Raw genomic sequence first — 25,956 nt, 5'->3', positions numbered from 1 at the left:
CAAAGCTGACCCAGTTGCCCTTGGGATGAGGTGGCCTTCGTTGGCCATGAGAACATGGAAGCAGAGATGGCCACAGGAGATGGGGGCAGGGGGAGTTGAAGCAGAGGTAGGAGAGAGAGGAGCTACTGGCAGGTCTCTGACGGCTCCACCCCTGGCTTTAGTCCTTCCCCAGGTCCCGCTGATTTACCCCCACATCCTCCTAACATATTGTTCCTGGGTGAGTCTGACTTGGTTTCTGTTCCTCTTCACAAAAAGAATCTCGAGAAGACATCAGGCTACTCTTGGCCTGGCCTCCTTCACTTCCCCAGAAGGGCTACTATGGCTGCAGGACTGTAGGGAGCTCTTTCTGCCCAGCTGTCCCTGGCTGGGTTCCCATTTGTTCTACGTATCAGTGAAAATACGTCCTCATCCCGTAGCCTTTGTTTTAGACTCTTTTGTCTCTTCTTGTGATGTTTGACATAACAGGAAGCAAGGGCATCCTTTACTCAGGGCTGTCTGGGAATTACACCTAAAACACCAAAGCCACAGAGATGATAACAACAAAGGAACTCACAGTCAAACCCCAACTGTTCCCGGAAACCCAAATGAGGAAGTAATAACTAAGACATTCTCACCTTTTACACAGAAAGAAACTAACTACCCCGGCGACCTTGGAGAGGCCACTGACCTCCTTGGACCACAGTTCTCCATCTGGAGAATTTGGCGGGGAAAGCACACAAACCTGGGTCATTACGGGGAAAAGAGAGCAGATGTCTGGCACATAGTATGTTCTCAACAAATGTTAGTTATTTTTGTTATTAAAAGGAATTCTGAGTAGCCAGAAAAAAAGGATTCTGGGAAATATTCTAGGCTTATAATGTTTAAAGTGCTTCTCAAGGTACTTGGGACATAAGAAGGTGTCAGAAATGGTAGTTATATGAAAACTGTTTAATGTCGAGTCAGGAACTGAATGAACTCAGGCAATCAAAAGCCATTTCATCTGGTGGTGGTGGAACTGTGGGTCGAATGTTTCTTCTTTTTATTTAGAATTCTTGTGATGTTACCAGAATATGGTTACGCAATAAAATCACTGAAACCTTGTTCGATTAAAGATTGTATTTACTGACCAGTTAATAACTCACAGAGAAGGTGATCACTTGGGTTTGGGGAGGAAAAGAAGGCGGTGGAGACAGGAGATCAAGAGAAGGTATGGAGAGAAATGTTCTGCTGAGCATGGAGGCAAGAGACCTGGGCGGATGAAGAGAGAAAGCAGAGAGCCTCCCCCCTCCCCAGAAAGTGGCCCCCTGACCGAAGCAAAGGCATCTATTTCATTTTATTTGTTTTTTAATTTTTTTTGCAAAGCTGGTGTCTCAGTTCTCTTTCTTCCTAGAGCAGTTATCTGGGCAGCCCTGACCAGACCACAGAATTGGTTGGACTTCAGCCTCCTTCCATAAACTCCTCACTTCACAATCCAGGGAAGGGATGGTGAGACCTCTGTATTCTGAATGTGCGTGAGGTGCAGTGGGCCAAGAGGATAGCAGGAGGGGCCTTCTGGGCTCTAACAGCTTTAGTTCACTTCCTAGGGTCGGGAGTGGAGGCTGCTTGTTGCCACCAATATTCCAGCTCCATCTGGCTTGACCATGACCTTGAGTTCTGATCCCAGCTTTGCCATCTGACCTCTGGTTGGCCCTGAAAAAAACCCTTTCTTCTCTCTGGGTCTCAGTTTCTTCATCTGAAAGGGAAGGTGTTGGATTGTATGAACTCAGAGGGCCTTCCTAGCTCAGGTAGTCTGTAAGTCTCTGAGGTCCCTGAACGACTAGAGAAAGAAAGAGATGGAGCAGGAATCCCAGCGTTTCCCATCAAACCCTGACTTGAGGAATTAGATTGAAGCAAGTTTCTCTCCTACTTACCGTAACAAAGTGAAACGGAGGCAGTCCCATTCTAGTATTTCTTTCTTTTTTACCTGCTTGCAAATTTCACTCTTCTCAATTTTATTTTTTTATTTTTATTTATTTATTTATTGGCTAGGTGACCCTTGGTTGACCTCACAGATTGCGAGGACCTTGTCAGCTTACAGTCCTTTATTTTTTAATTTTTTTATGCCTATAGCACCTGGTCTTCCTAGGTGGTCTCCCATCCAAGTACTAAACAGGCCCGACCGTGCTTAGCTTCTGAGATCAGACAGGATCGGGCTTATTCAGGGTAGCATGGCCGTAGACTTGTTTCAATTTTAAATAAGTAAAAGCCAGATGGGCAGTCACTGCAAGGAAAAAGTCTATAATTTTGCATTCTTTACCTAAATGCTCTGGATTATACTCTAGGAAATGACACAGTTGAGCATGGTCTCAGGATTCATATTGTGTTATAATGATCTGCTATGTATCCCACTCCCACTAGACCAAGAGCCCTCCAAGGGCAGGGGCTATGTGACATTTAACTGTGTAACACTGATAAATGTCAGAGGGTCTAAAACCAATTGACAAATATGCCAAAGAATAAACTCCCATCTTTACTACTGTAAAGCTGATATTGGAGACTATGACTTTGCGCTGCAGATACGTGGGCTTCCTGATAGTGAGACCTAAATTAATTTTGCCCATCCAGTTATAGACAGTGCAGACAGTATGCAGATCTTCCTACATGAGGTCTGTTCTTACAAAACTTGGTGCATAGAGCAGATTAAAATGTGTACTCCCAAAGGGAAAGGGAAGTGGAAGGCACACCCCCATGATCTCTTCCAAACTCATCAAAAATGTAAGTCCTACTTCCCCCAAAGAGAAGGTTTGAATCATATGATACTAACATTAGAGAATGTTAGTAGGAACCAAGTAGAATTCATTTTTGGTAATGGGTACAGGGGCAGCAGCTCCAGCATCTAATTTCTGGGGGATTGGGAGTGCAAACTAGCCTCAGCGGCAGCAGAAATGCTATCCTTACTGAATCAGCAGAATAATTTGGGGTGTTGTTCCTGACTGTGTGGCTATGGATCTGGTTCTCAAGACCCGTGAAGAGTCCATGAGCTACCTGACATCCTTTTCACAAATTCTTTGTCTGCTTTAATGAGCCAGAGCAAGTTTCTGTTGCATATAGTTAAACATCAACTCATGCAGAAGTGAGTACAAGGAGTGGTTGCTGACAACAGACCTTCAGGAAAAGAGGAGAAAAATAAGAATTGGTTATTTGGGCCTGTTGGGACCAAGGGCAGTGAAAATCCATCTTTGAATAATGGGACTCTGACAGATCAGACATATAATGGTGAAACAGTCAATTAAATGAAAACTTCTAGCCACCTAGAATGAAGTGCCCATCGAAAGCAAGGCTCTAAGAGGCTGAGTGGCCACGCTATAGAGCAGCATGAGAGGCACAGAGACTTCAAGTTCATATCCTAATTATTAGGCTCAAGTGTCCACCTAAAAGCTAAGGGCCTTTTATGATTGTCATGGAAGAACCTTGAATTTCTTACAGAGTCAGGAACAAAGGGAAGAGGTAGTTACTGGAGCCTGGGGTCCAGAGTTAATCAATGGAAGCCAGAACTATGCCGGGCCTGCCCTGCAGGAGCTGGAACCATGGAAGAATTGTAGTTGTTGTTGGAGGTGCTGCCAAAGCAGAGAAGGAAGGGAAAAGATGTTCTGGCTTCTCTCTTTCTCCTGTCCTCCAACTTCACACAGAAGGCAGAAAATATAACTTGGAGGTATCGGCTCACCTGTGATATGGAGCACAGGAGGAGAAGGAGAGAAATGGATCTGAGAAACAGGCCCAGAACTGGTGCAAATAGAAAACTATCTTCTTCAAAGTCTAGAGATGTACAACCAGCATCAGATTCTAGTATACCTAGAAGGCAATTACCCAAGTCAAACCCAAGAGGAGAGGCAACTAAGGATAAAGTTTTGCTCATTTATATTGACAAAATCTAAAGAATACTTATGGAAATCAACCCTGAGTGTACTAGACCAAGGAGAGAGCAATATACTTTTAGATTGCACTGAATATATTGATATGGATGCATTTACCAGAGATCTTTATTTCGATAGACTAGTTTGAGTAGCTTGATGCGTTCGAATTGTTTGCTTGGCTGGTTGACTATAGTCTGGACTAAACAGTAGTTTACTAAAAAAAGTTAAGATGTTACAATCCTTTTTATCTGATGTCATATTTTACTTCTGTTTTCCATTAAAACTTTTATGTTCTATTTGACTTAATCTAGCACCTGAACTGTTGTTGTTGCTGTTTGTTTGTTTGTTCTTTTTACTTAGTCGGGTAAACAAAATCTAAATTCTTGAGAGATCTGCGTCATTGGTAGTTCTAGCAACATAGGGTTACTGTAGTGGCAATTCTTGTCTTTTGTTTTCTGTTTATGTAATGGGTCATTTTCCTCTAGCTACTTTTAAGATTAACATCTTAATTATTTTCAACACTTTGACATTCTTTATTGTGGTTTTCTTTATGTTTATCCTTCTTAAGATTTCCTGAAATTCTTGGCTCTGTGGGTTCAAAGTTTTCATTAAATTTGGAAAAATTTAAGCTCTTATTTCTTTATACTCCCCCTCCCTTTTTACCCCTTTGGGACTCTAACTGCAGGTATGTTAGACTGTTTGATATTATCCTGCAGGTCATTTGTTCATTTTCCCACTTACCTCTTTGTACTTAGGACAGCTTCTATTTCTGGGCCTTCAGGTTCAGAATTTTTTCTGTAGTGTGTAATCTGCTATTAATCCTATCCAGTGAACTTTTCATTTCAGATATTGAATTTTTTGGTTCTTGAACTTCAATTTAGTTTTTAAAAACCATATTCCCTTTCTTCCCTCATATTCATGTTTCCCTTTAAATCTTTTACCTTAATGAGTATACAATTTATAATAGCTTGTTTAACAGTTTTGTTAACTTCATCACCTCCACCTTTTCTCAGCATGTTTCTGTCGATTGATTTTTCTCTTGCTTGTAGATCTCATTTTCCTACTTATTCACACCTTGTCAATTTTTTAGTAAATGTTGAACATTGTGAATGTTATATTGTTGAGAAGCTGGGTTTTGTTTTTTTCCTTTAAAGAATGTTGACGTTAAGATAAAGAGATGAAGAAGTACAATTTAGTAGTTACAAAGCGGTCATGGGAATGTAGAGTACAGCATAGGGAATATAGTCGATATTATTGTAATGGCTGTGTGTAGTGCCAGATGGGTACTCGAGTAATTGGGGGGATCACTTCATAAATTATATAAATGTCTAATCATTGTATTGTATACCTGAAACTAATACAAAATAATTTTTAAAAAGAATGTTGAAGTTTATTTGGGCAAGCAGCTATTTGTGAGTCTCTTTGATCATTTCAACACTTGGTTTTAAGCTCATGCTTTAGGCTAGGTTAACACTATTATTAAGATGTGACCTGACTGGGTTCCCTACTGTAAACACTGTATAATCTGTCTCACAAATTACAGTTGTCTTAACCTTCTGTTTTCTCAGCTCACTAAGACTGCTATGCTATATTTGGGATCCCTCTTCCTTCTTATGCTCAGTAAATGCCTTCAGATAGAAAGTCAGGGCAACCGTGGAGTTTCCCTCATTCGTTTCCCTTCTTGCAGGGATCACCATCCTACATTGTTAGTTTGCCCAGTAACTGAAAGCAGTTGTTTCATATATTTGGTCCAGTTTTATAGATGTTTATGATAGAAGAGCTAATCTGTTTTTCCCTAACAGGGGAACTGCAAATTATTATTTTCTAATTTTTTGAAGTTGTTGCTTGATTCACTGATTTTTAGATTTTACTATTTTTTAACGCAACATTTAAGGATGTATGTATGTCTCCCCACAAATATTACTTTAGCTTTATCCCACAAGTTTTGATACGTAGTATTTTATTTTTGTTCAATTAAAATATTTTCTGATTTTCATTATGGTTCCTTCTTTGGCCCATGGGTAATTCCAAATAATATTTATTCTGTTCCACAATTATGAGTGTTTTTTTGACATACGTATTGCAAATAACTTTTTCTGGCGTGTGGCTCATTTATTTATCTATCTATCTATCTATCTATCTATCTATTTATTTATTTATTTTTATCTTCTTTCTTTTTCTTTTTTCTTTTTCAATTGAAACAGGTACTGTTTAATAACTGACCAGATTACAAAAATAACCATGGTAGATACCTTAGTTCATCCTTCTAATAAGCTTGTTGATCTGGTCTTCCCTGTTGCCAGTGTCCCCACTTTCTACAAAATGGGTGGTCTTTTTCTTCATTCCACCTCATGGAGAAGACAACTTGAAGGGCAATAGGAAATTGTTTGCTTTTTTGAAGCCTTTTCCAACAGTGTACATCTCATGAATCAGATCCTCCATGCAGATGATGCCATCTTTACCAAGAGAACGAGCAATCAATGTGTTATCTGTAGGACAATTTGCTTTTTATTGATTTTGGCATAATCGCACTTGTAGATCAATTCATTGATGGACTTCAGGTTTGGGTACCCCCAGGCGATATACGGCTCCACAATCCTCAGCACGTTAATGGAAGCTTTGTTAAGCTTAACAAAGGTGCCATTAAAGATCTGGAGAAGGCGAAGAAGCTGCAGTACCTTTCGGATCTTGGGGCTCACACCATTGATGCCTCTGATCTTGATGACAAACGCCAATTTGGGTTCTGCAGGTACATAGAAGTTGCCTGCTTTTCCTGCCATCCCAGCCATCCGAATCTCGGTTCTGTACATCTGCTTATATTCTTCGTAATAGTGTTTAGCTTTTTCATAGATAAGCTTCCTCCTTGCCTTTTGAAGCATCTTTTGGGCAAACTTTTTTCTCAGGCGCTTGATCTTCAGCTCTGCGAAATTCCTTCACTTTTTCTTAAGGGTTTCTGGCTCCAGGTGGAAGCGTGTGGTGTGCAGGGCCTAGTAATCGAGCATGCAGAGCGTGACCCAGCTGCTTGCTGTGCTCTTTGCCACTTCTTCCCTTCTGCACCCTCCATGGTTCCAGCCGGAAAAAGAGTTCTATCTTTTTAAGAACAGAATTTCTGAGCGTTGGTGAAATCTAATTTATGAAAAAAAAATTATAGCTAATTCTTTTTGTGGCCTACTTAGAAAAATTTTGCTTATTCCAAGACCATGAAGATATTCTCCTATGTTTTCTTTTAAAATATTTATTATTTTGTTTTTCACTTTTAGGCTTATGGTACATCTTGAGTTACCTTCCTAGCCCCAGCCTGGAAAGGAAGGAATGGAGCCCTATAGTCCTCTTGGATAAATCTTGGGTTTTTTTGAATATTCTATGTAGAACATTATAAAATGTCCATGAAGGCATCATTTTGGTGTGTTATTTTGCCTATAAAACATCTTAGAAAGATATTACCCTCTGCTGCATCACAGGGCTGTCCAACCTATAGGAGCTGAAGCTGCAAGAGCTGCAGTCCTAAGCCCAGCCCCACCCAGTGCAGCTCAAGGAGCAGGTGGGTGAGCTTCCCAGGCTCAATGTGCTACATACATCTGTTACAAATGGGGTTGGAGACACTGTCTGCTGCTGCTTTCCAGGGTCTGGGCAGTCTCCAGGTCTTAGCGTTAGATGGGGAAACAGGCCTCCTGTTGGATGGCAGCCTCCAGGACCATAGTCCCCAGATGCCCCTGTACATACATATTCTGGGTGCATCCTTGACCTGCCAGTGTGCCAATGCCTGTGTGCGGCCCTGGCTTGAGTGGTCTTCCAGAACATACATGCACATAGTATATCACACCAGCTGTACCAGCCAGAAGTTGGGGGCCACCCCAAGAATCTCCTTTCCCCTTTCTATGGAGCCTCTGCCTACTCTGGAGTGTAGCCAGGAGTTGCGCCTCTGCCTCCCTGAGAGGGATTTTGAGCCAGGCAAGGGTGTGGCTGACAATGTGGCAGATAGCATAGCAGGCAGCTGGGTCACACTCTGTGTGCAGAATTGCCAGGGCTTGCACACCCCACGCTTCCACCCGGAGCTCCGCCTGGCCACCTCCTTACTGTTGGCTACCCCCCACTCCCGAGTGCTGTTGCGATCTTCCTAGAGCTTGTCTCCCACTCCCAGCTCCCCTGCTACCATAGACTAGGCTGGCTACTCTGCAGTGGAGACTATTGTGTGTGGCCCAAGGAAGATGAAAGAAAGAATGACTTCTGGGCTTGGATGGGGAGCAGGCTAGGGCAGTCTGGGTTGGGCTAGAGTCAGTGCATGTGTGCTGGAGGATGGAGATAGGAAAGGCAAGCCAGCCTGGCAGGGATATAGTGGGTATAATAAGTGCATGAGACTGAACTGAGTTTCTGGTGGGAGATGGGGGTGCTGTGTGTGTAGAGAGGATCAATTGGTGGCTTTGGGAACACAGGCTTTGGAAAATGCCCAGGAGGCTAAGAAAATTTGGGGGATGGCAGGTGGCTATGATGTATGTGAAAAAACCTCAAGATATCCAGATCCTTAGTAAATTTACTAAATCCATGAAATGATTGGCTTAATTATACTTTTTGTTTTTTTGATGGAAACCCACATAAAGAAGAGGGTGAAGGGGTTGGAGTACAGAAATTGTAGCCTGGAGGAAATAAAGTAGAGAAATTCAGGGAGAAAACAGGAAAGAAAAGAGGGTTGTGAGTACTCCTAAGCTATGAAATGAGGCCCAGGCCAAGTCCAGATCGTCAAAGGGCAGAGAGGCTCCTTTTGCCATCTGAGTTTTAGGGGAATTGACAGCTGGGGACCAAAGAGCTGGGAAGCTGTCCAGGAGGCAGGAGACTGATTGCCTGTTCCCTCAATAAAAACATGAAGGCGTGGTCATATCTATCATCTCCTTCGAGCCTCATAGCAGCACTGGGAGGGTAAACCCACCCCCTTGGCACTCTGTGCTCCAGCCATGCTAAACTACTTGTAGCTCCCAGAATACCATAGGCTCCTGCCTCTGGACCTTTGTATGTGCTGTTCCTTTCCACGATTTCTTTCTTTCTTTTAAGATTCAGCTCAGTCATCACTTTCTCCTTCTCCAGAAGCCATTCCTGACCTCTCAGCCTCTGGGTTCCCACAATTTCTTCCACTTCCCTTTCTCAAAGTACTGGTCACACTGTACTGACCCTCACAGGTCCTTGGCCCTCTAGAGCAGTGTCTCCAAAGGAGGATGCACAAGATGAGCCACTAGGGAGAAAATATTAAAACTTCTATTTTATTTTTTTGTATCCTATTTTATTCTGAAGCTGCCCTGCCTGACTGCCTTTTAGCCAACTGGCTTTGTTATATTATTGAACCTTTGTATTGTTTCCTCTTCAGGCCCTGAGCTGTATCCTCCCTCAAAGGGTTTTGTAAGGATTAAAAGAGTTAATATGTGTAAAGTACTGAGAGCAGGACCTAAGAATGCATTGTAATTGTTCAATAAAATTAGCTTCTCATGTAATTATATATGTATGATATGCATATCATTTATAAGGAAATAAATACACATATGTTGAGAGTATGTGTTCAAAAATGTTTTACTAATAGAAAATAGTACTAATTTACTAATAGGAAACTTGATCGGAAAAGTTTGGAGATCAGGCCCTGGGGACAGGGACCAGGTTTGATTCATCTGCGCATCCTTAGAGCCTAGTGCTGGACCAGCACTGAGAGGGTCTTGACAGACAGCTATAAACAGAAAAAAAATCTTGGTGGATGCTGAAGCAGAGAAGTGGGGTCTAGTTCAGGCTCTCTTGTTTATTTCTATATGACACTGGCCAGGGACATTTGTCCTCTTGGGATCTTCGTTTTCCTCTTCTGTAAACTGCCAGACTTTCATTAGACAAAGGCTATGGGGGAAACCATAGAACAATTCCAGGCTGGATTTAGAGGCGAGGGGCGCCCTCTAGTGTCTCTCTCTGTGCATCTTCACTTCCATTCCTCTTCTTCACCGCAGTTGATCCTGAAATGAACGTCCTTACTTGACCCTGCAAAGTCGCCTTTCCAGCTGCAGATCTTGACGTACTGTCAAATATTTCCAGCCCTTCTAGCACCTCACAGTGCCACACTGTCTCTCGCTCTACTCACACCACCCCCACTGCATCGGTGATCTTTTCTTTAAGCAGTGTGGGGGTGAGAAGAAAAACTTTTGGAGTCCCATGCCCAGCAGTTCAAATCCCAGCCCTGGCACTTATTGGTTATATGATCTTAAGCAGGTCACTTCATCTGTCCAAGTCTCCATTTCCTCCTTGTAAATTAGAGGTCATACTATCCACTTCATAGGGCTGTTGTAAGACTTCAATAATAGAGTACTTACAGGTTGCTACTCTATTCACTAAACAAAATCGCATGAGTTACTACTATAAATAAGTTGGAACGTTTCATATATATAAAATATATAATTAAAACTAAGATATAGAATTCCCCTAATTTTAACAATAATCAACATGCTTTGAGCACTTTCCATAGGCTAGGTACTGTCAATTTCACCACAGTCTCATAACCATTATTAAAAATAATAATAGCCAATAATTATTAAACTCATTCTGCTAGCCATGTACCAAACTCTTTTTATACTTTTCCCCATTTATTTCTCACAAATCCCATAAGGTAGATGCCATTATTTGATTCTCATTTCACAAATGAGGAAACTGAGGCATAAAGAGGTTAATTTGCCCGAAATTTCACTACTAGTGAGTAGCAAGGTCTACAACCTGCATTTAAAACTAAGAAGTTTCAGACACACGCGGCTTGACTCCAGAGTCCATGATTTATCTGCATTATCTCATTTAATCTTCACAACACCTGCAATGCAGGTTCTATTATATTATCTGCATTTTAAAGACGAAAAAACCCAAAAACAAAAGAGATGTTGCAATTCGTTTAAGGCCACAGCTAGAAAGTAGTTGGGTTGGAATTTGGATCCATGTCCGACTACGAACCCACATTGTCAACCCCATGTTAGATTGCTGATATACTCTAAAGTATTTACAATGGTACCAAGCAACTGCCTTTATATTAAAATTATTCAGAATATTATTATTCTAACAATGATTAGCATTTTTCCAACTCCCACGAAGTGCCATGCTCTGCACTGACTTACATAATAATAGGTAACATTCACTGTGCATTATTAAGACCCAGGCCCGGAGCTAATCGTCTTGGTTGTCTTATTCATTGAAACCCAGAGACTCCGATGCTGTTATTATCCTTGCTTTACAGGTGAAGAAAGTGAGATTAACAATTGATCCAAAGTCATGCAGTTTAACTATGAGCTGGAAATCGAACCTATAATTGTCCAGCTCTCTCCTACCCACCAGTCTGGTCACCTCTAGTCACCCTCTGTCATTGTTACTTGTTTCTGATTTGATCTCCCCCCTATGGCTCTCGCTTGTCGGCTCCAACAGAACCCACCCCTTCGGCTCGAGTGCCCGCCCACTGGGCGGTGCCGTTATCTGGGAGCCTGTGGAAAGGACCAGGATCGCAACAGGCCCCGCCCTCACGCTTGGAACCTATGCCGATGTGTTCTGGTGCCGAGGATCCGGAGAAGATGACACGTCTATTGGCTGACGACATCTGAAGGGCAGCAAGCGGAGGGCCCTCACCGGCGCTCGCGCGGTTCCTTCTAGGAGTTGTAGTCTCAGACGCTCCATTCCCGGGGTGGCGCCGGTCGGACTCCGCGTCCCAGCATTCCCTGCGCGAACCCTGGAGCACTTCCGCCCCGTTGTGAAGTGGGTGTCTCGGTGGGTGAGTCCGGGTGGCGGGGCGGGGGCAGCTGAGACTCAGGTTCTGGGCTGGAGTCTTAGGAGGTGGTGGTGTCACAGGGGGCCGGGGAAAATGAGAGGAGAGAAAGAAGCTTTTATGTGTGGGTGGGGGGTGAGGAGCGGTCAGAGGATGAAGCGTCTGGAGATGGGAAGGGTCATAGAGGGGTTGGGGATGAGGAGGGAGATAGAGGGCCCTGGGAGTGAGGAGGGTCGTAGGGTCTGTAGGTGAGGACACCGAGAAAGGTTCTGGAGGTAGGAGAGTCATAGAAGGGTCTGGAGACCACAGAAGGAAAGATAGAAGGTTCTGGGGCCCTGGCAAGAAGTGAAGATAAGAGGGCCTGAGCTCGAACTCCAACCTTAAAAATAGTGTTCCAGCCTCTACCTGCCCACCTAGAACAAATATTTAATTTGTTACCCCCTTACACTTTCTCTGATGGCTGTGACCTCTGGAATCCAGTGGGTGGGACTGGCTATTATGTTCGGCCCTAAACCTGCACCTCTTTCCTTATGCCTGATGGAAGTGAATCGCACATTACCCAGGTGCCCTCTGATTCCTCTTGCATTCTTCCACATTCAGGCATCTTCGGATCTTTCAGTTTCCTTTGTGCCTTGAGTCTGCCTTTTCCTTGTCAAGGTTTTTGCTGAAGCTATCTTTTCACCCCCTACCCTGGACAAACTGTAGCTAGTGTGATTTCTTTGACTCACAAATCTGATTATGCCTTGTGCTTTAAAACCTTCATTGGCACCCAGCCCCCATCACCTATAGAATTAAGTACAAACACCAGATATTCAAGACCCTTCATAAACTACCTTGCAGCCTAATTTCCATGCATCCCACACTCCAGGGCTGTAAAAGTTTCCATCTCTTGGGAAGGGTGTTTGGTTTTCCATCATTGTATATGCTGTTCTCTGTGATTAGAATACACTTTCCCGTCTTCCCCATTCTCTGCTAAGAGAACTATTCTTTCTTCAAGAACCAACTCAAATGTTACTTTGTTCAATTGCCTTAAGCAGGTAAAGTCACCTTCCTCGGCACCCCCGCCAGCTCCCACAGACCTTTGACTGCATTTTCCAAATTTGATCATCATTATCTGACTTTTTTGTCCTTTCCACTGGACTTTAAGCATCTCCAGGACAGGAGTCACCTCCGTTTCTCCATTGCCCAATCCAGAGTAGTAACCACTTGATGAATGTGTGAATAAAGATCATCCAGGGTGAGCCTGGATATACCAGGCTTGAAGACTGCTCTTCCAGTGGATTTCGGGTGGCATGAGCTTTAGTCTTCTCCTGCCATCAGGTCTGTTACTGCTGGAAGCTGATTCATTGCCTATGGGAGTTTAAGCCAGGAGTGGCAAATACATGAAATGTGTGCTGCCACTTCCCCTTCTTGTGTCTGGCAGTCATAGCTAATTGGTCACAGCACACATTCACATGGGATTCAGAGTCCTTAGCACAGTTGACTGAAGTTGGAGCTTTAAATGAAACCATTACTTTCCCTGGTTTAAGCCCTTAAGTGTGAGGTCAAACTGCTTAAGTAATAGCCTTGAACATCAGCCAAGTGAGCTTGACAGCCTTTGGGAATTCTCACTCTCTCTTTGGAGGTCACAGACCAGTCTTGGCCTTTCCCATAGGACTGGGGCAGATCTCTTCACATCCTCTTGTTTAGTGGGTGGGTTCTTCATGTCCATATCTATTCTCGCTACTCTAGAAGCCAGGATGCCTGTCAGCTTCCCTGTGTTTGTAAAGGGATCTGATTTTGACAGCAGTCAATACCTATCCCTCATTACTTAGGGGAATCTATACCCATTCTAGGTCTTCCTGGATATTGGAAGAGACCTTTGAAATCATTTAGCTGAAAGGTGGTGAAGTGACAGCACATGCTGAATGAAGCCTACCATCATGCTGTTTAATCCTAATAGTGTTTGAAACAATTTTGATTTGGTTGCCAATATTTAAAAATCCAAAGTTTTAGCTTTTCAGAAAAATGGGAAGGCCTGTGGACACTGGGCCAGTCGTCCCTCTGGTGCTCTATAGTAGCCACAGTCCCCACTCCACTCATGGCTTCTGTAGCCATTTAAATTTGTAGCCACTGATTCTAATCTTTCTACTCCTTTGCTCCACTCCCATTGTACTATTTGGGGAACCTGGGGCAACTTCTGAGTAGGATCAGGCTGTAAGTTGTAGTCTAGATAGACAGCTGTCGAAGCCACATGACCTGTCCAAAGTCACACAGCTGGTAAGTAGCAGGAGTGGAAGTAGGACCCTGATTTGGTCACTCCTGCTTAGATCTTTCTACTCTGTCAACCATTGAGTTTGGATGACTGTCAGACCTAGAGGAGGCTATGTAGTGTGGTTAAAAAAACAAAACAAAACAAAACAAAAAACGGCAGAAGAAAATGCATCTGGGCTTTATGTAGTGTGGTTAAAAAAACAAAACAAAACAAAAAAACGGCAGATTCCAACTCTATAACTTGCTAGCTGTGTGACCTTAAGTGAATCTTCATAGAAGCTCAGTTCCCAATGTGTAAATTGAGGACGGAGTCATACCTTACACGATAATGATATTCTAAAGTCAGCATGGAAGATAAAAATTACATTTAGCTAAAAATCGCAGTCAACTTGAAAATCCTTTGGTAAGGAGCCATTTAGAAACCAATATGCTGTCTTTCAATAAGCTAACCAGCCTAGCTGGGTTTTCTCAGTTGAACATTAGATGAAAGATTTATCCTATGATTAGGAATCCTGCTGTATGAAAGACATTCTGCTCACACTCAGTCGAAAGAGAGGCTTGAGGGAACTCAGACCAACCTGGGGACCAGCATTCAGGGGTAAGAACACCACATGCTCACACTCTGGAATAGACAGATAGTGAATGGGACTGGTGCGGTATTTAAATTATATCCTTTCTCTCTCTTCCTGTTTGTATATAGTTTAATATGTATAAGTTATAGATCAGTGTAATGCAGCTCAACACTACTGACGCTTGCTTGCCTGGAGAATTCACTGAGATTGTGAATGTAGAGCACTTAGCACCAGGCCTGACATCTCATGAACACCCAATAAATGGGGACTCTTTGAGGCTGCTGATCCTAGTGAGGCCCCGATATTCCCGGTAGTCTCAGGACTGAGGAATGCCCTTGTCTGTTTTTCCTCTGTCATCTCTGTGTGAAGTCACCCTGCTGTTGGCTGACCGTGTTGACCTCCTTCTGTGGATATGCTGCTATTTATATCTATCTAAGAAAGTAGCAGAAACATCTTGCAGATTTGTATTTGAAAATAACCTTTGGGACTTTTAAGTCTTCCCAGAAGAAAATACCTATTATCTGAGACTCTGGGCTTTGGGTCTGGTGGAACTACAAACTGCCTGTTTTGTTGTAGTGTTCACTCTGTGCAGGAGTACAAACCTCTTTGCTCGCTCGTTGTCCGTCTCTCTCATTAGACTGTAATTTTTATGCCGGTAGAGACTGTCCTAGTTACTGTTGGCTCTCTAGCTCAGTGCAGGGTACTTGGTGGGACTCTGTAGATGACTGGTGAATTAGTTCTTGTGTGAGAGTGACACAGATGTGTTTGGGCAAGTGCACCATTAAGGTTGCAGTTACAAAGGAAATTTTGTGAAAGGTTAACTCTTTAGCTCAATGTAAATTATGGACCTTCCATAGCCCATTAGGTTTTTAATGTACCAGATTTATTGTTTTAATAAAAGGCAACAAAACTTCCAATGACCCTGCTATTTATCAGACACCAAGTTGAGCACTGTGGATCCAGAAGTGAGTAAGATATAGTACTGGCCCTAGTAATGCAGTCTAATGGGGGCTGTCAGATGTAAGGACAGGCAACTACAATAGTGTAGGGTAATACCTATATTAGAGTTATGTGCCAGCTGCTTTGGTACCACAAGACTGGGGAGGCGATTCTTGGAGAGCAGGCATGAGGGCAGGACATGACAAGAACATGTCAAAGAACTCTTAACAAATGTTGTGACATTGAGCCGATAGCTAAAGGATGAGCAGGAAGTTGCCAGGTGGTCATGAATTGTGTTCCTAGCCTCTCCCTAAGTATGTGGAGGTCTTTAGAACAAGCCTTTGGTTTTCATCACCCATGCCTTATTTTCAGAACATCTGGTCAGATGGCCTAAAATCAAAATACCCGCGTCCCTCCATTCTCAGTTCAGCTATGTCATTCCCACTTGGAAGCAGCTAATAGCCTCCTTTGAGTAGGCATTTTTTTTTTTTAATGTGATCTAGATATGTTTGGAATGACAAAGAGCTCATTTTTCTAGATAACCTAGCTCGAGTGTTGTCAGAGTCTTTATTGTGTAAAAGCAGCAGCCCCAGACATTCATGCAAGTTCATGCAACAAGCATTTACTGAGAGCCTCCTGTGTTTAGTGCACTACGCTTATTGTGGGTGTGGGGGCAGGAAGAGTGTGGAAAAAAGAGAAGTAAGCTATAATCCTTGTCCTCGGTGAGGCTGTAATCTCTCTGGGGACACATGTACACGCATCCCTCTGATATAACCTCGAAAGTGGCATGTGTCACAGAGATGGAAATAAAGAGAAAAGAATTCCTCTGGTGTGAGTAAGAAGGTCATTCTTTTTAATCTAGTGTGCACAGAAAGGAATTAATTATAATCCTTGCTTCATGACACGTCACCATCATTAGTTGACCATTATTTCATTGTTTATTGAATGCTTCCTATGTGCCGAGCACTGTGCCAGGTCCCTTAGGAAGCCTATGATCTAGTGGGAAAATAATTATAATAAAGTATGATCAGGGTAATGCTACAGAAACCGTAAGGTGGCGTGGAAGCTTGTGGCCGAGGACTGGATCTTGTCTCAGGGCACAGGGAGGGCCTCTTGGCAAAAGTACAATTTAAGCTGAGACCTAGCTAGATGAAGAAAGGGAGGAGACTATTCCCAAAGGAGACCCCAACATGTAGGGAGGATTCAGAGGACAGCTCGATGTAGGAACTACAGGCCGAAACATTGTGACTAGTGGGAGCATGGTAAAGAGATGAGGTAAAGACTTGGGCAAGGTTTGTACTTTATCCTGAGGGAAATGGGAAGCCATTGAAGGGTGTTTAGCAGAGAAGTGACATTGTCAGATTTGGCTGTAGTCTGTTGTGCAAAGAATGGACCAGGGGTTGGGGTGAGGGGAGCAGAAGCAGGGGCATGAGTTAGGAGGCTAATCAAGTGATAAACATGATGATTCTCTGGACAGAAGTGGTGTCACTGGAGATATAGATGCTTAGAAAGCCAAGTGGACAAAACTTGGTGATGTATTAGATGTGGGAAATCTTGGAGAAAGATGATGACCAAGTAACTTGATGGAAGGTAGTGCCTTCATTGGCTGGAGACCTCCAGAAGAGATTCGCAGGAGAAAATGATGAAATCAGTTTTTGGCCTATTGAGTTTGAGGAGCCTAAGAGACAGTCAAGTGGAAATGTCCCATAGGTTGTTGGATTTTGGCATTTGGAGGTCTGGGATCAGGTCCTGGCTGAAGTTTTGGGAATCATATAGATGGCGAAAATGCCAAACAGGTAGGATGACCAAGAGGGAGTGTAGAGTGAGGGAGATTTTGCAAGGAGAGCATCCTTAGGGGAAGGAAGACTAAAGCTTTAATGCCGAAGAAGAAAGGACTTCTGAAGGGGCTGATGTTTGGATCCCAACTTGAGGGAAGGAAGGTCAGACTTTGGACACGTGTAGAGGGAGGAAGGCTGTGTTGGGACCAGATCATGGAGGCCTTGGTGCCAGGCTAAGGCATTTAGCATGTCCCAGAGGATTTGACACTGTGCTGTCTTCCTCCGGTGTACTGGCTGCTGGTTTTGGTGCCAGATAGTGGTCTAACTTCCAGCTTATGGGAAAGGGGCAGCTCTTAGCTCCCTTGCCCAAAGTAGAGGCAGTGGTGGGTATGTGGGAAGTGAGGAAAGTGAAGCTCCTGGGTCCTCTTGCTCACTCTGTCCTTTGTCTTTCTGCCTTCAGAGCCTTGGGAAGCATTTCCTTTCCAGGAGCCCCTTGAAGGACACAGGAAGACGCCGGATGAGGACAACCCAGCTGAAGTGAGGCATCCAGGATAGAGCATGGCTGTAGCCCTGCAATCCCAGGCCCAGACCTCTCCCCCACCAGAGCTCGATGAACTTCTGATTGTGAAACTGGAGGAGGACACATGGAGATCAGAATCCAGACCCCGGGAGAAGGAACATGACCCTGTCTCTGGCCGTGAGGCCTCCCGCCAGCGCTTCAGGCAGTTCCAGTACAGGGAAGCAGCTGGACCCCACGAGGCCTTCAGCCAGCTCTGGGCACTCTGTTGTCGCTGGCTGAGGCCAGAGATCCGCCTCAAAGAGCAGATCCTGGAGCTGCTGGTGCTGGAGCAGTTCCTGACTATCTTACCCCGGGAGGTCCAGGCCTGGGTGCAGGCGCGCCACCCTGAGAATGGCGAGGAGGCGGTGGCCCTGGTGGAGGATTGGCACCGAGAGGCCCGGGCTGCAGGACAGCGGGTGAGGCAAATAGTCTGTTCTTGCCTTGCAGGTCAGGCAAGGCAGCAGGGATGTGATTAGGTTAATGATTGCCAAAATAATAATTACTATTGTAATTGAGCAGTTGACATTTATTGAGCACTCATTGTGTGTCAGACACTGTTCTAAGCTTTCTAGATGTATTGCTCATATCTAATCAACCCCGCAACCCAATAAGGTAGGTACTGTTATCATTGCTATTTTTCAAATGGGTAAACAGACTCAGAGAGGTAAGTAACTTGTCCAAATTTATATTGAAATGAAAGTATTGTGGATTTAACATTACAGTTTCGACAGTTTGCAAGAGACCCTGAAGGCCCACGATATAATTTATAATTTGCTATGACACAGATTTGGATCCTGCTTTGGAGCTGGTATTTACATAGAAGCAGCCCTTTAGCTGGCTGTAGGCTGAGCCAGCCACCTAGAACCTTCATCTTGACATAACTCTATTTGCTTCTGCTTGTTCTGTAGTTGGTAATTCTTGTGATACTAAATCACACTTTGTTGGGGGAAATTATAGCTCTGAGAACATATCCCTTGTGAACGGCAGGGGTTTTCTCTATGTTGTAAAATATGCAGATGGGAGATTAGAGGGAGAAAATTTAATTAAGGTCTGTGACTTTGCTTTTTGGATTCCTTTACAAACTGAAGATACAGAAAGCATAATATTTAAAGTTACAAAACTAAGTAAGAGAAAGCATACCTAATTTTAATATAGCATTCCACCCTCCCATGCGATTTCTTTTAAAGAAACCAGCTATTTGCCTTAAGTGGCAGTGAAGAAACAAATGGAAGTCTTAGGACTTCAGAGCTGGAAGATGAAAAAATTGAGACCCAGAGATGAGAATTGACTTAAATGAAAGTCTTTATGATTCTTCATCTGTAAAATCAGAGGGTTAGACTATAATAAAAGTTCTCAGATTATACCCCTGTGAGCTGAAAATTGAAGGAAAAAAAAAAAAGTGATGGAATTTTATCTCGCGTTTTTTGTGTGATTTTTATTTTTAACCTGCTCCTGAGTGTTCACAAATGTCAAAACAAATTGTTAAGAAGCAAAGGAGCTTGACATATATGTTGTAGCTTGTGCTCTTAACATTGCAAGATACATAACTTACATTCTCTGCACGTAAAAATTTTCCAAGTCTTAATAATGGAACCAAATATATTAACTATGGCCCTCAAAGAGAAACACCACCTGAAAAAAGGTCAATGCTTCCTGAGATAAATGACCTCTGAGGTATTTTCCTTAAAGACATCTTTCAGCTCTGCTGCTTTGCGATTTTTAACTTGTTTATTACGTCCTTACCCTCTTGCAGACCTCCTCTCCCCATCATGTGTGTAAACATAAAAAATAAAATAGACTTTATTTTTTAGAGCAGTTTTAAGGTCACAGCAAAACTGAGCAGAAAATGCTGAGTTCTTATATGCCCCCTGCCCCCGACACACGCACAGCCTCCTTCCTTATCAGCATCCCCACCAGAGAGGTACCTTTGTTACAATCGATGAACCTGCACTGGCACATCATTATCTCTCGAAGTGCATAAGTTTACATTAGGGTATTCTCTTGGTGTTGTACGGTTCTGTATAATGACTATAGTATCATGCAGAATGGTTTCATTCATTGTCCTACAAATCCTCTGCGTTCTGCATATTCATTCCTCCCCTCAACTTCTGGCAACCATGGATCTTACTTCTTCACAGTTTTGCCTTTTCAGAAAGGCTTTTTTCATTTAGTAATATGCATTTAAATTTCCTCTATGTCTTTTCATGGCTCGATAGCTTATTTTTTTTTAGTGCTGAATAACATTTCATTGTTTGGATGTACCAGAGTTGATCTGTTCACCTACAGAAAGACATCTTGGATGTTTCCAGGTATTGGCAATTATGAACAAAGCTGCTGTAAACATCCATGTGCAGACTTTTGTATGGTGTACAGGTATTTTTGATGGATTCTTTGTTCATCTCTACCCCAACCAGTAGCCTACTGATTTTTTTCTTCCTCATTGTCACTTGAGTCCACTTCTTTCTATGTCCACTATTACCATCCATGGAATCAGAATCTGTGCTTAGGCATGGCAATAGATGAAGGCGCTAGGGCTGGGAGTGAGGGTCATTGTGGAGTCTAGTCACAGTTCCGCTGTGGATTGTAAGATTATAACTATAACAAAGTGAGTTTTTTTTTTTTGTCTTAACCATATAAGAATGTTGATAAGCAGAGGTTTTCTCCCTGTGAACCACACAGGACATTGGTGGATCTCCTTATCTGGAATGGCGTTTTATGCTGATGGCCCATTCCTATATAGCTTCTTAGTGGTGAACATCCTCTTTTTGAGATCAGCCAAAAGATTTTTGGAGAGAAATTTGTCAAAATCAATAAGCTGATGAAGATGGATGTTATTATTTTGAGTTAAGAAATAAGGTTCAGAGCAGCGTATATAGTTGCTACCTTTTGTGTAAAAATAGGGAAGAAATAAGAATGTGTAGTTACAGTGGCGTGTACATAAAGATGTATCTAAAATGATGCAGAACAGTAGTTTCCTGTAGGGATGGGTGAGGGAAGAAACTGGGCACATGGTGTGGGGACAGGGCTGGGATGGGGTATTTTCACTGAATATACCCTTATATATTTTTTCTATTTTTGCACCATGCAAGTATTGAAAATACCTACTGAAGAAATCGAAATACATTTTTTAAAGTGAATTATTTCGGTAAGGCAATGAGATTGTAATACTGTTGGGTTTTAGGGTGAGGAAATAACATCTCAGCCTTTACTTCTGAATTTGAAACTGAGAGATAGAGATAAATTGGCTTTGATAATGCTGAATTGGGTTATATCGTCTTTTAACTGATTATTCCCTTTAATTTTGCATCTCTGAGTACTTCTACATTGAAATGAATTGCCACTTCTGTTTTATGGTGCTTTATCTTTGCCGACCCTTCTGTTTTAAGGGTAGATGTGCCTCTCTGAAATAGCACATACTTTTTTCTTTTTTTCATTTTAAAATTCCATCCGTAATTCCTTGTCCCTCCTTTATCTTATGTTTATTTTTTATTTTCTTTGCCTTTCAGCAGGCATATTTAGAGCAATTACATTTAGAGTTATATTTATATCTGTTTTTCTGCTTCTCTTTGCTTTTTAATGTAAACCTGATTAACATTTGTCCTTTTTTGATAACTAAAAATCAAACAACCTGTTTTCGATGTTTAGTGATTATTTTTTAATATCAATAATTTTACATGATTTATCTCTTTATGATTCAGAAATGTTTTGAACAGTAGCAGCCTCATTGAGATACTTGTATAGCCTCCCTGCATTGAAGAAGACGTTAGTCATTTGGGGGTTTAAATAATGCTCTATTTACTGAAGTCAGTCTGGTGGCTTTGTTTTCATACTTTGAGCCATCTTTGGGTCTTAAAAAGAGCCTGCTAACCTCTGGGCCACAGTTGTGCTCAAAAAACATTTTCTGCCTACCAAAATTGGTCTTACTGAACTGACGATTGGGAATTTTGACCATCTCGTGTGTAGGAAGTGGAGTTGCGTGCAGAGGAGACCAGGTCCTTAAAGATAGTGCATGAATCTCCCGCGGATCATTGGCCTGAGGAACAGCCCCAGAGGCAGTGCATGAAGAACCTTTGCCCCGACCTTCCCAAGCATCTAGACACCAAGGTGGTGCCCCAGACCTTGAAAGAGAGTGGTGAGTACCAAGAATCAGGGACAAGCAGGAAAGAGGAGTGAGGGGGTTGGTAAGGAAGGGTACGTGGGGAGGAGAGGTGTCCAGAATTCAAGGCAGGGAATAGAACGTCTACTGGATACACTAAGGCAAGTAAACATCGTAAAAGAGGATGAAGCTCTCGATGGTGTCAGCTTGCCCCCCACCGCCCCCTCTCCCCCCATAGCTGAGTCATGTGGCAGGTTCAGGCTGGGAATGGGGCGCGGTGGTGATCATAGGAGCTCCGGGCTGCCATTTCACACATGGCACATCACCCAAAGCAGTGTAGGAGCTAGATGCTCTAGAAGGGAAGGAAAAGGGGAAATCTGCTCCGGCTACAGGGATAGTCTCGGTTTGACCCAAGCATGGCTTTTGGAAAGCTGGATCTGTCTACAGCCATGCCACCCTGAACGAGCCCGATCCCATCTGATCTTGGAAGCTAAGCAGGGTCGGGCCTAGTTAGTACTTGGATGGGAGACCACCTAGGAAGACCAGGTGCTGTAGGTGTAAAAAAAACAAAAACAAAAACAAAGCTGGACCTGAGAGGGCGTAGTTTTCCGGGAACCAGAGCTTAGGTTTCAGAGTCTTTTTCTTCTCCTCAGCGGTCCTCACTCCCCGAGTCCCTACCCTCCCAAAGATGGGGAGCGTTGGAGATTGGGAGGTGACAGCTGCGTCCCAGGTAAGCTGCCGTTTGTTCTCCTTTTCCTGTCATTACTTCTCCTGTGCTCTTGCCCCTGTACTCTTCTCTCTCTGTGGCCTCCCCTCAGCAAAAGTGCACAAGACTCAGGGTGTCAGTCCCCTGGGCTGCTCCTTAGTCACACTGCTCCTTACAGTGCTAGCCTCACACTCGGTATCCCTGTGTCCCCATTATCTTTCCTGGTGGGGTTCCCAGGCAGTTTTCAAGGGTCAGTGACATTTGTACATCCCACAGGAAGCCCTGGGCCCTGGCAGACATGCTGAGAAGGAGTTTCGCAAGGACTCCCCAGGAGACAACTGTGAGAACGGCATGTCCCTGGGTAAGGAGACAGTACCCGCTGAGGAAGATGTTGGATTTCCAGGACACTCAGTTCCCAAAGAGCGTTTTATCACTCCCTTACGACTTGTGGCTCTGTGAAGTCTGTGGAATTTCAGGGATAGGAAGAAGACATGCTTTTTGTAGCCAACACTGATGGCAGGGATGGACTGTGGGGAGTGGAGTCTGCCTGGATAGAGGCTGGTAGGGTGGAGGCTGGCAGGATGGCTTCTAAGAGCCTGCCCTCAGGGCTCGTTACCTTTATTTTCTCGGTACATTCACCATGGTGCTGGGGCTGGGCCCAGCTTGCTATCTCAGAAAGCTATCTTTTCAGCACTGAACAGGATCCACCTCTCTGGTGTACTCAAGTGAGCTACACCCCTGAAACTGATGCACTGAACCACAATGAAGATATCACAGGGTTGAAAATACTTGAAGCCTATATGAACAACACAGACCCCTTTCTCTGTGGGCACATCTAAACGGGAAGCCAAAGAGTAACCTTGTGGAGCCTGGGATCAGTATGAGGAGAGTTAGACACAGGAGTGAGATTAAATAGAAGACAGTGATAAGTCCGACTCATGTCAGTAAGGTCAGATACTACATACCTGTTGGCTACTTGCTTGTCAGTGTAGCCCCTTCTTACATATGATATCTGGGGAAAATAGCATTCAAAGGAGCAAACTTTGGAAAATGCTGAACTAGATAATTCTTAAACCTCTCTTAGCTCTTAACTCTTTTTTCATCTGGTTTTCATCAAATATTTATTTTAATTAAAGGCTTCTGTTTCATTAGGGTTAGGAGCTGTTGGGACAGCAGTCCTGTAAATGTAGCTAACTTTTAAAAAACAAGGACATTTATTTTCTCAATATGGAAAGTCCAGAGGAGAGCAGCCACAGCGCAGATTGGCTCAGCAGTGTCAAAAGGGACCTAGGTTCTTTCTTTCTGCTCTGTCATCCTCAGTCTCAGCTTCATATTAAAGCTATTTTGTGTCAGAGTCAGAAATAGATGCCAATGGCAATTAAGGCCACAAGTTTCCTAGCAGGAGGCTCACAACGCACGCGCACGCGTGTGCGCGCACACACACGTAAGAAACCTTTTCTCCAACCACTGACTTAATTCCGATTGGGCCAGTTTAAGTCATGTGCCTATCTGTGGATCAGTGACAGTCACTCTTTTGTATGACAAGGACAAAAAACAACAGAGCCAGGGCCCCTGGAATCCTAGGCCCCTGGGCGGACTCGTCAGTGGCCAGCTCATCACCATTACAGTCTTCTGCTGTTTCCTCGGGCCCCCAGCCCCTTCCTCCTGCTCCTCCACCTCTGCATCACTATCCCCCAGCCTGGGGACTGCCACAGCCTCTCCTGAACCCTCTGTGGCTCTGATGGCTGTCCGAGCCCTCACCAGGGCCTCCAGCGCCTCGTAGAAAGGACAGGTTCCCGGTGGGTGGCTGCTCTTTATATTGTTTCATTACAAGGACAAAAAAGCAAATGAACAAAGCAAGCCGGCCAATTGATGTTTTTGGTGATGTGATTCTATTATCTCTAGTTACCTCCCTCTGTCCCACCAGACATTTGAAGGGATGAGCATGGGGATTTCTCATCAGCCTCTTGCCGATAAATAATATGTTTCAGGGACATTTTGGACAAAGATTCTGCTCAACAGATCATTCTACTTAATAATTTCTCTGCTTCCTTTTACATAGGAGTTCCAGTTTCAAAACCAAATATCATTTCCCAGCGAGAGCAAGGACCAGAATTTTGGAGTCCAAGTCTTATAAATTCTGGAAAAAGGAACACTGTAGATTACAGCCTGGATAACGAGCAAACAAAACCAGGTCCAGCATTGGCCTGGAGGGACTCAAGGGCCTGGGAAGAACAATACCAATGGGATGTGGAAGACATGAAAGTGTCAGGTGTGCACTGGAGCTATGAGGAGACCAAGACTTTCCTGGCAATTTTGAGTGAGTCTCCTTTCTCTGAAAAGCTCCGGACTTGTCACCAGAACCGCCAGGTGTACCGGGCCATAGCAGAGCGGCTGAGGGCACGGGGCTTCCTGCGGACACTGGAGCAATGTCGCTACAGGGTCAAAAACCTCCTACGAAATTACCGGAAGGCCAAGAGCAGCCACCCACCGGGAACCTGTCCTTTCTACGAGGAGCTGGAGGCCCTGGTGAGGGCTCGGACAGCCATCAGAGCCACAGAGGGTTCAGGAGAGGCTGTGGCAGTCCCCAGGCTGGGGGATAGTGACGCAGAGGTGGAGGAGCAGGAGGAAGGGGGCTGGGGGCCCGAGGAAACAGCAGAAGACTGTAATGGTGATGAGCTGGCCACTGACGAGTCCGCCCAGGGGCCTAGGATTCCAGGGGCCCCGGCTCTGTTCCACAGTCGTGTTGGTAAGAACACAGGGCTTTTGTCAGATCCAGATTCCAGCCCGCCTGCTCGCCAGACCTCTGTCTCCTGAGTTCAGGGCACAGAAGTCTGGATCAGTGCTCCTGGATCAAGCGCTCAGTTCCTTAGGTCATCCTTAAACCCCTGCTCTTTTCTTTTATGATCAGTTTTCCTTGTATAAGTTTTCTTAGTTATAGAAACAAACACTTTTAAAATCCTAAGGGATCTTAAAGAGCTAATTGGGCATTCCCCAAAGTGTGTCACTGGTTGAGTGAGGATATGACAGATGTTGCGTTGTGTGAGTGAACTTTTAATGTGTGTGATTTCACAGATAGTAAATTTAGGTAAAGAAAGATAGCGAAATATTTAACAGATAGAGCAGAAATCATGACAGTATAAAGTCTGAATGATCAATGTTGGAGAAACACTCAAACATTGTAAAAGTGGAAACACTGAAGCCTAAGAGACAAAGCGTCTTATTTCAAAATCCACAGTGAAGCAGGGGCAGAGTCAGGATCAGAGCCCAGGGTTCCAGCCTCTTATGTGGTGTTCCCTCCAGCGCTCTGCTTCCCTGGCTGCATCATTAACCTGCAGAGGAACTGATAACAGACCACTTCCTTTTCCTTTCGCACAAGGGCATCCTCAATTGGACTCTATTGCAAGATTATTTGAAGTCCA

At 43.8% G+C, this 25,956-nt stretch overlaps 1 protein-coding gene, 1 non-coding gene and 2 pseudogenes across 6 annotated transcripts in view; 2 read left to right on the top strand and 2 right to left on the bottom strand.

Annotated features, from left to right (window-relative positions):
* Nucleotides 1-2,079: 2,079 nt before the first annotated feature.
* Nucleotides 2,080-2,198, bottom strand: LOC112472987 (annotated as a pseudogene).
* A 3,927-nt stretch (nucleotides 2,199-6,125) lies between these two features.
* On the bottom strand, nucleotides 6,126-12,235 carry LOC102878787 (annotated as a pseudogene).
* ZSCAN20 (zinc finger and SCAN domain containing 20) overlaps nucleotides 11,527-25,956 on the top strand; it is a 21,541-nt gene continuing 7,111 nt past the window's right edge. The window contains exons 1-6 of one of the 5 annotated variants that reach the window (XM_006924266.3): nucleotides 11,527-11,637; nucleotides 17,634-18,148; nucleotides 21,696-21,864; nucleotides 22,482-22,558; nucleotides 22,811-22,895; nucleotides 24,597-25,283. In XM_006924266.3, the coding sequence (XP_006924328.1) occupies nucleotides 17,732-18,148; nucleotides 21,696-21,864; nucleotides 22,482-22,558; nucleotides 22,811-22,895; nucleotides 24,597-25,283 (1,435 nt within the window). In that variant the 5' untranslated portion in view covers nucleotides 11,527-11,637; nucleotides 17,634-17,731. Of the gene's footprint in view, nucleotides 11,638-14,102; nucleotides 14,483-16,810; nucleotides 17,336-17,633; nucleotides 18,149-21,695; nucleotides 21,865-22,481; nucleotides 22,559-22,810; nucleotides 22,896-24,596; nucleotides 25,284-25,956 lie in introns of those variants that run through there. The other 4 variants (XM_015599034.2, XM_015599035.2, XM_025041431.1 and 1 more) reach the window with 4 other exon arrangements.
* LOC112473028 lies at nucleotides 22,268-22,386 on the top strand. The gene has a single exon (XR_003043878.1). It is a non-coding gene; the product is annotated as a 5S ribosomal RNA (ribosomal RNA).

Source organism: Pteropus alecto, unplaced genomic scaffold (assembly GCF_000325575.1).
Source record: "Pteropus alecto unplaced genomic scaffold, ASM32557v1 scaffold39, whole genome shotgun sequence".
Taxonomy (NCBI): Eukaryota; Metazoa; Chordata; class Mammalia; order Chiroptera; family Pteropodidae; genus Pteropus; species Pteropus alecto.
The sequence above is the reverse complement of the archived record's forward strand: the minus strand, read 5'-3'. Positions and strand labels throughout refer to the sequence as shown.